At 40.7% G+C, this 12901-nt stretch overlaps 1 protein-coding gene across 5 annotated transcripts in view; it reads left to right on the top strand.

Annotated features, from left to right (window-relative positions):
• kcnh4b (potassium voltage-gated channel, subfamily H (eag-related), member 4b) overlaps positions 1-12901 on the top strand; it is a 169610-nt gene that overhangs the window by 133176 nt on the left and 23533 nt on the right. For all 5 annotated transcript variants that reach the window (XM_087977817.1, XM_043674963.2, XM_087977818.1 and 2 more), the window contains exons 13-14: positions 1762-2123; positions 12629-12735. In XM_087977817.1, the coding sequence (XP_087833943.1) occupies positions 1762-2123; positions 12629-12735 (469 nt within the window). The remainder of the gene's footprint in view (positions 1-1761; positions 2124-12628; positions 12736-12901) is intronic.

The raw sequence follows: 12901 nt of genomic DNA, 5'->3' as shown, positions 1-12901 counted from the left end.
CCTGGGTCTCTATTTCATAATGCTATCCACAGACCTACCATTAACTATATAAGTCCTGCCCTTGTTTATTTTACTAAAATGCAATACCTTGCATTTGTCCAAATTGAATGGTATCCGCCACTCCTTAGGCTATTGGCCCAATTGATCAAGATCACTTTGTAATCTTAGGTAACCTTCTTCACTGTTGACTTTACCATCAATTTTGGTTTTGTCCGCAAACATACTAACCATGCCTCCTAAATTCTCATCCAAATCACCTATATAAATGACAAACGACAGTGGACCCAGCACCGATCCGTATGGAACATCGCTGGTCACAGGCTTCCAGTCCAAAAAGCAATCCTCCACCACCAGCCTCTTACAAAATTATGGATCTAAATGGTAAGCTGTCCCTGAATCCCATGTGATTTACTGATTAGTCTACTATGTGGAATCTTGTTAAAGGCTTTATTGCAGACAACACCACTCTGGCCTCATCTATCTTCTTGGTTACTTCCCAAAAAAACTCAACCAAATTTGTGAGACACAACTTCCCATGCACAAAACCATGTTGACTATCCCTAATCAGTCCTGGCCTCTCCATATGGATGTAAATCCATTTTTCAGACTCACCTCCAACAACTTACCCACCACCAATGTCAGACTCACTGGTCCATAGTTCTCAGTGTTCTCCTTACAACCTTTAACAAATACGGGCACAACGTTAGCCATCCTCCAGCCCTCCAGAACCTCACCCATGGCTGTAGATGATACAAATATTTCTGCTAGAGGCTTGCAATCTCTCCCCTAGCTTTTTGCACTTGACCACGTCCCAGAGGTTTATTCACATTTGTGTTTTAAGGCCTTCAGCACCTCCTCTTTTGTAATGTTGACTGTTTTCATGACATCAATATTTATTTCCCCAAGTTTCCTAGTTTCCACGTCTTTCTCCACAGTACATTTGGTATCTCTCCCATCTCTTGTGATTCAGCACATAGATGACCTCATTGATTTTTTCAGGGCCTTTTCTCTCCCCATTGCATTTTTGCTCTTCATGTACATGTTTCGCATATACAATAAGTGAGGTTTATTTGTGTGTATAACAGCTGAAGGTTCCCAGTAATTGGCTCAGTTAATTCAAACTAATTTTTACTCCAGCTGCTAATTATCCAGATATGCAATGGTTTTTTTCGAAAGGTGAGCAACTCCCTATCTTCCATTCTTCTTCTCAGTGGAGGTAACCAATCTCAGCCGACGACGCTGTAGAATCTGAAACAGGGAGGGTGGAAATCAGAAATGTAGACACATATGAAGGTTGGGTCACAAAAGAGTAGAGCTCACACTCAAGTAAAGTCTTTCCATACTCTATCCAGAGGTCCACATGAATAATGGCCATTTTCTGAGATACCACCATTGAAGAATAAATCCTTGGCATCAGTTAGAAATTCTAAGCAAAGAGGGGATGTGAAAGTAGGTGATAATAGATAACTCACTGCAAAATCTTTCCACTCTGACAGGACACTTAAATCAAATGCCAGAAATGTGGTTGTTTTTCTTACATTGAAATAGGAGAAAAAATATATTGACTGGAATATATTGGCAGAGACGCATTCCATTCAATGTGACAAGCGGCTTTGCAGAAAATGAAATAACAACATACAAACCTCCAATAGTAGGAGAATTGGTTGGCCAATTTCATTAAAAATGAAAGAGTGAGACCCTGTACCCGTCACTTAAAAAGCAGTCTGATGAGACCACTGTATTTGTTTTTTTTTGTTTTAGAACCACTTGGAGAGTGGTGACAATTCCAACAAGAAGCTTCCCTCCATTTTGGAAACTGAGGATGAACCAGGTGAATATTCTCATCTCTCACCAGCAACAAAGACCCGGAGGAAGCTCACCTTGCCCGGTTTGAACAGCCCAATCCGGCGAGGGTCGCTCGGGAGCCTGCTTGGAGATGACCTTAAGCATTACTCAACGATAAGACTTGGCAGTCGTTCACCAGCTAAGTGCAGGAGGGGTGGAAGCCCCCAATATAAGAAGGAAGAGACTGCATCCAGTAATGGAAATGGTAATGCACGAAAACCATCAAAACTACTTCTACCATCCCTAAACTGCTGTGGACCTCCTGATTTAAGTCCGAGGTATGTTTCAAACCAAATATGATGACAATGTGATTACTCAATATATATTACGCAGGTTGAGAACTTATTGAACCACAGTACTTCACTCAGTCATATTTATGCAGGACCATACATATAACAGTAAATTTGGGTGTTGATCAGCTCATACTGAATAATAATACAAACGTTATGAATTGTTTTATTTCTTCATTATTAGGATTAGGATAAGTCTGCACTTAAAGAAAATTCTGCAGATAATCTTCTCAACTGAATGCCAGAAAGGTCCAAAATGATATCCTAGGATTGTTGAGTAACGGAAACAAATCCAAAAATGACTCGGCCAGTTTTGTTTCTGGCTGTCTTGGGTGGATATTTTTTCCACACACAAAGGATATCAGAGAATGTTTAAGAATAAATGCAGACATTTGAGAGTGTAATTTTTCATTTTAAGAAAAAGGAGACTAATCTCCATAATTCAGGGTCATAAATAGAATTGTAACAAAGCCCAGTTTCAAAAAGTACAATTTTGATGAAATTTCATTTGTGAGTCACCAATAGAAAGGAAAAAAAAATCCTTTGTTCCCCTTCAAAAGAGGAATGTCACTGTGGATTCAGTTAGGTTGATTATTGTGTCTTTCCGTTATAAGGCAGTGACCAGTGTTATTATAGTTATCTTATCCAAGTAAAGAAGTAAATGCAGGATAATTTTCCACACTGATAGTTTCAATTTTGATTATCTTAACAAACAAATCTGAGATTCATAATTCATCAGACTGTCCTTGACTGCATTTTACTTTCTTGGCTAGAAAATGAACTTTAATTTTCTATAATGTTGTGGTAATAGCTCAGTGGTACTGCCTTGTGATTCACTCTGCTTCATAAGAATGGAAAAGGCTCCATGTAATGGATTCATTTTGATGAGAGAATAGAAACCAGTGCTGAATAGATGCTGCACTAATAAAATATGCATGTTCAAATATTTGGATTCAACACATAATTTAGATCTTAACAGCTGGCTATCATCATACGAACCTGCTTAAAGGAGATGAAACAGATACCTGACTGGGTGCAGTTTTGGTGAAGCACTCAGAATTTATACAACGCAAAATAAGGTAATTTGGCCCATCATAGCGCCAGGGACCTGGATTCGATTCAACCCTCAGGCAACTGTCTACATGAGTTAACTCTGTGTGCTCTGGTTTCCTCCCACAGTCCAAAGATGTACAGGTTAGGTGGATTGGCCATGCTAAATTGCTCTTTGTGTCCAGGGATGTGCAGATTAGGAAATTCAGGGTTACAGGGATAGGATAGGGGGTTGGGTCTGGTTGGGATGCTTTTTTGATAGTCAGTGTGGACTGGATGGGCCAAATGGGATTCAATGATTCTACATCATAAACCTAATCCTATCTGCACCAGCTCTCCAAATTAACATCTCACTCAATGCCATTCTCCTGTCTGTTCCCTACAATGATGCACATTATTCCTTTTCAAATAGCTGTCTAATTCCCCATTGGAAGCATTGAATGTACCTGCTCCATAACACTGTCAAGCAGTGCATTTCAGACCTTATGCACATATTGTGTAGAAATGTTTTTCCTCATATCACTTTTATTTCTTCTGCTAATTTAAATCTGTACCCTCTCTTTTGCAATGCTTTCACAAATGTGAACATTTTTTCCCTATTTATTCAGTCCAAGTGGGCACGATTGTGAGAGGGCTTTTTTATATTCATCTGCAGTATATACGCATTGCTGGCTAGACCAGGATTTATTGCCTGTCTCTAAAAGACCTTGAGAAAGGTCCAGTTGCCTTCTTAAATATAACTGACTAACTTCCTAGGCTATTCTCATCCGTAGATCATTAGTCCAGATCTTCATGTTACAAGTCCAATGTTGTCAGTAAATCATTACAACCAACCGTTCATAGAAATTTCACAAAATCCCTACAGTATGGAAACAGGCCATTTGGCCCACTAAGTCCACAATGACCTCCAAAGAGTAACCCGCCCTGACCCACTCCCATACCACTCTACATTACCCCTGGCCAATGCACCTAACCCACAGTTTTGTTTCTGTAACCTCAAACTTGTTCATTTCTCAGACTTGGCTAATTCCTTTCAATTTCTTTAATATTTGTCCTTGTCCTCCAATAATTTATTCCAGACAGAGTTATTGCTGCTTCTTTCAATCTAGGAACAGTTATTAAAGTTCTGAAGTCTACACAAGTACCAAGATACAGTGCCTTACTTTATGTAGTCTTCACTCACCCATACCCGCTGAAGCTATGAACTGTGCTGACACACACATACACACACACACACACACACGTACACACGCACACAGTAGCTGAGAATAACTCAGGGACTGACTGAAAGGGTCAACAGATTCTTAGCTCCCTGTTGGCAGCACCGGGCAGCTCAACTGCTTGGAGGCAGATACCCAGTGCAGGTGAGGATGCCAGGCTGTAGGCAGGTCTGCATGCCCTTGCTTTATCCCTGGTGATAGTGCAGCAAAAAAAACACCTCATACCAAGACTCCCACCTCTCCCCAAAAGGTGACCCGACTGCATTTTTCAAAAAAACATCATTCATGGAGTGTGGATGTCACTAACTAGGTCAGCATTTATTGCTTGTCCCTAATTACCTGGAGGGCAGTTAAGAGTCAACCATATTACTGTGGGTCTGGATTCACAAATAGGTGAGACCAGGTAAGAATGACAGATATCTTCCTTAAAGAACATTAGTGAGCCAAATTTGCCTTTGATTATGACAATCAACAATTGGTTTATAGTAATGTAACTCACCATTAGGCTAGCTTTTTAATTCGACATTTTTATCAAATTCATTAACTGCCATATTGAGGTTTGAACCCGAATGCTCGGGAAGTTAGCCTGGCATTCTGGATTACTAGGCCAGTGACATTGCCATGACACCATCATCGCACCTATTCTTGAAATTAGTTTTAACAAGTAGTTGGGCGGGTACCTTCATGATGATGTCATTTCTCATTGACCTACTTTGTAGTGGAGTCAAGTGCTTGGCTGAAGCTGAAGGGCTTTTGATTGGCCATCCAGATTTGTGAGCTCACTCCCACAATCATTGGCGAGGGAACCAATCACTGTGCTAATTGGGAGGGAGTCCCAATCAAAATCCCAGGTCCCAGGAGGGAGGTTATGCTTCAGCTGCACAGGGTGCTGATGAGGCTATAACTAGTGTACTATATGCAGTTTTGGTCTCCTTACTTGGGAAAAGGATGTACTGACACTGGAGGGGGTGCAGAGGAGGTTCACTAGCTTGATTCCAGAGTTGAGAGGGTTGGCTTGAGGAGACACTGAGTAGACTGGGATTATATTCATTGGAATTTAGAAGAATGGGGTGGATCTTCTAGAAACATGTAAGATTATGAAAGGAATAGATAAGATAGAAGCAGGGAGGATGTTTCCACTGGTGGGTGAAACTAGAATGAGAGGGCTTAGCCTCAAAATTAGGGGGAGCAGATTTAGGACTGAATTGAGGAGGAGCTTCTTCATCTGGAGGGTTGAGAATCTGTGGAATCCCCTGCCCAGTGAAGTAGCTGAGGCTTTCGCATTGAATGTTTTTGAAGCTAAGATAGATAATGTTTTGAACAGTAAAAGAATTAAGGTTTATGGTGAGACAGTGGGTAAGTGGAGCTGAGGCTACGAAAAGATTAACCATGACCTTATTGAATGGCAGAGCAGGTTCGAAGGGCCAGATGGCCTACTCCTGCTCCTGGTTATAATGTTCTTCAGACAACTATTTCCCTGGAGGCAGGTTTGGGAACCAGGAGTATTTTTGGCCCCAGGAGTTTGCTGTGCGATGAAGCATAGGTCGTATGAACCTGCATGGCAGCGATCCACAGCTCAGAACAGTCATGTTATTGGACACTTCAGTAAAAAAAAAGCACAACTGACTGGGAGGGAAAGGAAGGAAGCTAACTCACTGCTCCCTCCCAGCCACTGAATCATGCCTTCAGAAACAAAATAAAGCAAAGAACTGGAGTTCTGAAACACAAAGTGCTGGAGAAACTCAGCAGGTCTGGAAGAGAAACAGAATTGTCTGGGTTCTTGATTAACATCTCACTTTTAAAAAATGACAAGGATTCTATGATTCCATGAGACTTTACTCCCACCACCAGTTTGATCCCACTTCAGACTGACTATGCTTTTTAAATCTTTTTTTTTAGTTAATCTGTTCAGGCTTGGTTAAGAAAACGAAGGAAGCATATGTCAGGTATAGACAGGATAGATCAAGTGAATCCTTAGAAGAGTACAAAGGCAGTAGGAGTCTTCTTAAGAGGGAAATCAGGAGGGCAAAATGGGGACATGAGCTAGTTTTGACAAATAGAATTAAGGAGAATCCAAACGGTTTTTACAAATATGTTAAGAACAAAAGGGTAACCAGGGAGAGAATAGGGCCCCTCAAAGATCAGCAAGGTGGCCTTTGTGTGGAGCCACAGAAAATGGGGGAGATACTAAACAAGTATTTTGTCAGTATTTACTGTGGAAAAGGACATGGAAGAAATGTCCATATTACAAAGGAGGAAGTGTTGGATGTCTTGAAATGCATAAAGGTGAATAAATCCCCAGGACCTGATCAGATGTACCCTAGAACTCTGTGGGAAGTTAGAGAAGTGATTGTTGGGCCTCTTGCTGAGATTTTTGTATTATCGATAGTTACAGGTGAGGTGCTGGAAGACTGGAGGTTGGCTAACATGGTGCCACTGTTTAAGAAGAGTGGTAAGGACAAGCCAAGGAACTATAGACCAGTGAGCCTGACGTCGGTGGTGGGCAAGTTGTTCGAGGGAATCCTGAGGGACAGGATGTACATGTATTTGGAAAGGCAAGGACTGGTAAAGGATAGTCAACATGGCTTTGTGCGTGGGAAATCATGTCTCACAAACTTGATTGAGTTTTTTGAGGAAGTAACAAAGGAGATTGATGAGGGCAGAGCGGTGCATGTGACTTATATGAACTTCAGTAAGGCATTTGAAAAGGTTTTCCCATGGGAGTCTGGTTGGCAAGGTTAGATCTCGTTGAATACAGGGAGAACTAGCCATTTGGATACAGAACTGGCTCAAAGTAGAAGACAGAGTGATTCAGAATGGAGGCCTGTGATCAGTGGGGAGCTGCAAGATCAGTGCTGGGTCCTCTTCTTTTCGTCATTTATATAAATGATTTGGATGCGAGCATAAGAGGTATAGTTAGTCAGTTTGCAGATGACACCAAAATTGGAGGTGTAGTGGGCAGTGAAGAGGGTTACCACAGATTACAACAGGATCTTGATCAGATGGGCCAATGGGCTGAGAAGTGACAGATGGAGTTTAATTCAGATAAATGTGAGGTGCTGCATTTTGGGAAAGCAAATCTTAACAGGACTTCTACACTTAATGGTAAAGTCCTAGGGAGTATTGCTGAACAAAGAGACCTTGGAGTGCAGGTTCATAGCTCCTTGAAAGTGGAGTCACAGGTAGATAGGATAGTGAAGAAGGCATTTGGAATGCTTTCTTTTATTAGTCAGAGTATTGAGTACAGGAGTTGGAAAGTCATGTTGCGGCTGTACAGGACATTGGTTAAGCCACTGTTGGAATATTGCGTGCAATTCTGGTCTCCTTCCTATCAGAAAGATGTTGTGAAACTTGAAAGGGTTCAGAAAAGATTTACAAGGATGTTGCCAAGGTTGGAGGATTTGAGCTATAGGGAGAGGCTGAACAGGCTGGGGCTGTTTTCCCTGAAGTGTTGGAGGCTGACCTTATAGAGATTTACAAAATTATGGGGGGCATGGATACGATAGATAGACAAAGTCTTTTCCCTGATGTCAGGGAGTCCAGAACTAGAGGGTATAGGTTTAGGGTGAGAGGGGAAAGATACAAAAGAGACCTAAGGGGCAAATTTTTCATGTAGAGGGTGGAATGAGTTGCCAGAGGAAGTGGTAGAGGCCAGTACAATGCAACATTTAAAAGGCATTTGGATGGGTATATGAATAGGAAGGGTTTGGAGGGATATGGGCCAGGTGCTGGCAGGTGGGACTAGTTTGGGTTGGGATATCTGGTCGGCATGGATGGGTAGGACCGAAGGGTCTGTTTCCATGCTGTACATCTCTATGACTCTGTTATGACAAGCCACCTGAACAGGATTGGATTTGAACTGTGAACATCTGGCTCTGAGGTAGGGACACTACCGACCGTGCCAGAAAGCCCTGGCCAAGCTTTTTAAAGCTGACCTTGTGTTGATAATTTTGCTACCTGAGGGTTGTCTACTTGTTTCATGAGGCACATTGTGTCCAATTGCCTGTGTCACAGGTATTTTGAAGTAAATGTTAACAAACATTAACAATTGAAACAAAATAAAGCAAAGAACTGGAGTTCTGAAACACAAAGTGCTGGAGAAACTCAGCAGGTCTGGAAGAGAAACAGAATTGACTTTCGGGTCCAGTGTCTCTGTCAGAATGAACAATTGTTGCTCAGTTAAAAGAAATAAATTTCCTGCAGAAGAATGATCAATGGTTTTAATGATTTATTGATATTCTTCACTATTATGAGTTATTTTCTGTACAGTAAGAAAAATGGAGCATGAACAAGGACTGTAGGTCTAAAGCGTTTTTAGGATTGTACAAACTCCGCTATCTGATGCTCAACCAAAGTGACAGTTGCTCATTACTATACTTATTTTGACACACCAAGCACAGCTTGATTTTATTTAATTGCTATTGTGATCTGTAACACTTTAACTGATCAGATATCAATGCTGTCAGGTCTAAAAATAACAAATTGTGAACTTGCACTTTGAGTTACAATCCAACACAGGAACTGTATATTCCTGCAACGCCTCATACTGAAGAAAGAGTTGAAGTGCAACGGAGCTTTTGCGAAAAAGAATGGGATGGAAGGAGGCAATACATTATAAAACCCTTTGGCATTTTTCTTTGCTAATCCTGAATATAGCATGGAATGTGGGTTAGAAAACTGCATGAGTCATTGTCAAGGGAGGGTGGAAAAATAAAATAAATGAGCTGCTAATTATATTTAATTATCTGGTGCTAAAGTTGCAAGGAAAACTTAGGTGACATTACAGACAAAAGAATGCTAAAGTACAATTACTGATGTATAGGTGTGAACTTAAGAGTGTTTTTGCTTTGTTATCTTTCTAGACTCTTCAGAGTGCCTTCATGCTGCACCAGTGAGGTTAGATTCTGGTTGTAAAATGAAATGGTATAAAAATCTATTGGAAGAGTTTTGAATGGTTTAACTGCTGGCCATTTACAACCAGCCATGTGCACAGCCAGCCTGAGCAAGTGTGTTTCCATCCAGTGGCTGATGGAGAATGGCATAATTGAGAGAGAGTAATGCTAATTGAAAGTGGGAATGTGAAAGAGTTAAAGCAACTGTGGATATAAATGGAGGTGTGGGGAGGATCTGGACAAGAGAAGTGTGCAGTTGGGAGAGGACAGAAAAGGAATTAAATTTAGTGGGAGACTGGCTGAACAGGAATGTAAATAGTACATCAAAATGTCAAAAAGCTGAAACAAAGATGAAACCGGGGTGTAAAAAAACCTTTAAATTCGCCATTAACCTTTTTATCTAAATTGAAGGTAACCATAATATCAGGGTGAAGCTAAATCTGTCCACCTTCTGAAACATTGATTTCCCATGTCAGTTTTTGAATTTTGATTTGATTTGGTTTTGATTTTATTGTCCTGCTTACTCAAGTACAAAGGTACATGAGTATAGTGAAACGTGTACAATGTCACCACAAAACGTGCTACCTCTGTACAAGGTAGAAGGTACACAAACCTAAGAACAGGGCAGAATAACAGAACAAAGTCAAAAGTTAAACAGTGCAGTAATTATAGCATAACATAGGAAATAAAGTTAAAGGTTACACATTGCAGACCTTCTTAGGTATGAGTAGAAAATAAAGAAATAGAGATGAAAGTTCATTTTTGGCTTAGCAAATCAATACCCTCTACACCTGGACAATTGCAAGAAATATGAGTTATACCGCACTTGGATGCTAACCTTCAAACCTGAACTCAATCACCTTGAATACACTAATCTCATTTGAGCCTTCACTAAATGAACTTTGTTGGTATGAGAGGGTTTACCTACAATTGGGGGCAGCACAACCTCCCATGTATGGAACAACCTGATAAGTTCAGTGAGCCCAGACTCCCCAGCAGCTAGACTACAGTCAAAGGCAGCGTTAGCTGGTGATAAGAGGACAAACCAGCCTCCATGCTGGAGATTAACTCTTTCTGAATAAGACCACAAGACTATAAGAAATAAGATTGGGAGTCGGCCATTTGGTCCCTTGAGCCGAGCTCACCATTTAATAGAATTGTGGCTGATTCAAAATTCCTCAAATCCACTTTCCTGCCCTTTCCCCATAACCCTTGATTCCTAAACTGCTCAAGAATCGATCTATTACAGCCTTAAATATAATAGAAAGCCATTTAAACATTTTTTGTTAGATTTATATACATGTACTTGTAGAAATCATTGATTTTTTTTCAGCATTGGTAATATTTGTTTTCCTCTGATTCAGATCTGAAATTTTGATCAGCACAAACCTAATCAACAAAAGATTGCACTGGATTACACAAACTAATTACAACTGAATTCATTCAGTGAAATGTCAACTGGGAGATTTTAGAGGGGCACAGGGAAACAGCAGCTCTGGATATGGGGCATTGGATGACTTGGAAATCTCTGTGCACTTTGAGATGCTGTAGATCCTAGAAACCAGGCAGCATAAAGAGGAGGAAAAGGATACCTTAGATTAGATTAGATTAGATTAGATACCTGTTGAATCTTTCATGGTGAGGGGAAGATATTATTGAAAGAATGGAGAGCCTGGTGGTAGCAGTTTAGGAAAAGAGAAATTGAGGAAAATAGAGGTCAGGAGCTGAGAACCAGGTGAACATGTAGCCATATACAGCTGCCAGAGCGATTGCAGAAATATGGGTGTCATTCCCCACTCCCGCTACGCAGTGCAGCTTCTACATGGTCAGCTTCAGGGTGCTGGCTGTACAGGATTTGTGTACTCAAAGTATCCACTTCTCAATGATTCTGCAATCACTGAATTTATCCTCAATGTAGAGTTTATCCCCTTCAGCACAATTGGCAACAAGAGCGAATTGGGACTGAGAGAAATACATCAGTATCTGCAATAAAGTAAATAGAATTTTTATTGAAAGCTCACAGCTTTACTATTTACTGACAGGTTTACTGCAAAAGCTTTAGTGATTACCAATTTCTCCTTGTGCCATTCTGTCATTGCCTCCCTTTCTGTTGTTGCTCTCGATGATGATCCTGTCATTCCAGTTTTATAATTTCCTCTGCTTCTTAAATGTAATTCTTAGCTCAAAAAGGACAGTGCCTTCTCTTTGGAGTTGGATGGTTTTCATTCAAGTCCAAGTCAAGAGGCCTGATAACGTGAGACAGGCTGGTGCTGCGATGTTGCAGGTGCTGTCTCTGAAATAAAATCTTAAGCAGAGGCTCCACCAGCTTTCTGAGGTGGTATCATTGTAAAGGAGAATATTTAGCCATCAGCCAACATTACTAAAATATACAATGTGGCTAAAATAGTGCACAATTATAAAAATATACAATTGGCTTCATGGTGTTTGAGGGAACTTGCAGTGCCGAGAGTGTGGTGCTGGAAAAGCACAGCAGGTCAGGCAGCTTCCAAAGAGGAGGAGGATCAATGTTTCGGGCATAAGCCCTTCATCAGGAATTAGTTAACTGCTGTTTGTCATCTTACATCGGAAGGACATTGGCTGTATAGCCATTGGAGCATTCTGGGCTCCAAAAATCCCTCTCATTTTATTTCTCTTGTTCACTTCCTCACACTCTCTTCTGAAATCATCGAATGATTACAGTCCAGGAAGCCAATCAGCACTTGAAGAGAAATTCACCCGAGTCCCACCTTGCACCATCTTGTTCCTATAACTGTGCGAATGTTTTCCGTTCAGATATATAGCCAATTATCTTCTAAAAGCTTGGATTGAATCTGCGGCCAGTATACTCTCGAGCAGTGGACTCCAAATCTTATCCACTCGCCGTGCAAGAATAAAAACCTAATGCGGTCATCACTTCTTTTGCTGTTTGCATTAAATCAGTGACTTTTGGTGCTCGATCCTTCCACCAGTGTAAGGCAAATGTAAGTCACAAATTACATTTCCATCTGGTTTATACATTTTAAGGAAAGTGTTCCAGTCATAATTTTTATATTTGAAGTTATCAGAAACTGAGTGCTGGGCACTGCAGACCTGTGGTTGTGAAGTGACAGGGTGTGTGATAGCTTAGCAGGGGCTGTAGAATCAAATGCGGCTCTGAAGGTGAATCTGTTACTTACTGTGTGTCGAGGTGTCAGTCAGTAAGATTCACTCGAGTCAGTTCCTGATAGAGTGAGTTGGAAATGGTACAGTCACCTACTGGGTGAAACATGAGCTTGATAGTCAGCACATGAGCAAGCAGTTCACATTTAATCTCTCACATTTTATTTTGCAGAATTGTTGATGGGATTGAAGATGATGGCAAGACATATGAAACACCAACATTTCACTTTAACGTGGATCAGAATTTTCAGAAGCTGACCAAAATTTCTCCAAAGAAAGGTAATTGACTGACTGTTTTTCAACATTTGGAAGGTTGATCCAAACCGGAAGTATTTAGGGAAGTTTGCACCAGAGTTGAGTTAATTAAAAAGATGGATCAAAAGGAATATTCTAAACAACATGTAGAGACTATGGATGATATAATATTGCATTGATATACTTACTA

This window comes from Chiloscyllium plagiosum, unplaced genomic scaffold (assembly GCF_037043375.1).
Source record: "Chiloscyllium plagiosum isolate Xiang-an unplaced genomic scaffold, Cpla_swu_hap1 HiC_scaffold_32, whole genome shotgun sequence".
In the NCBI taxonomy this organism is placed as follows: domain Eukaryota; kingdom Metazoa; phylum Chordata; class Chondrichthyes; order Orectolobiformes; family Hemiscylliidae; genus Chiloscyllium; species Chiloscyllium plagiosum.
Note: the sequence above shows the minus strand (reverse complement) of the source record. Positions and strands in the feature narration are given on the sequence as shown.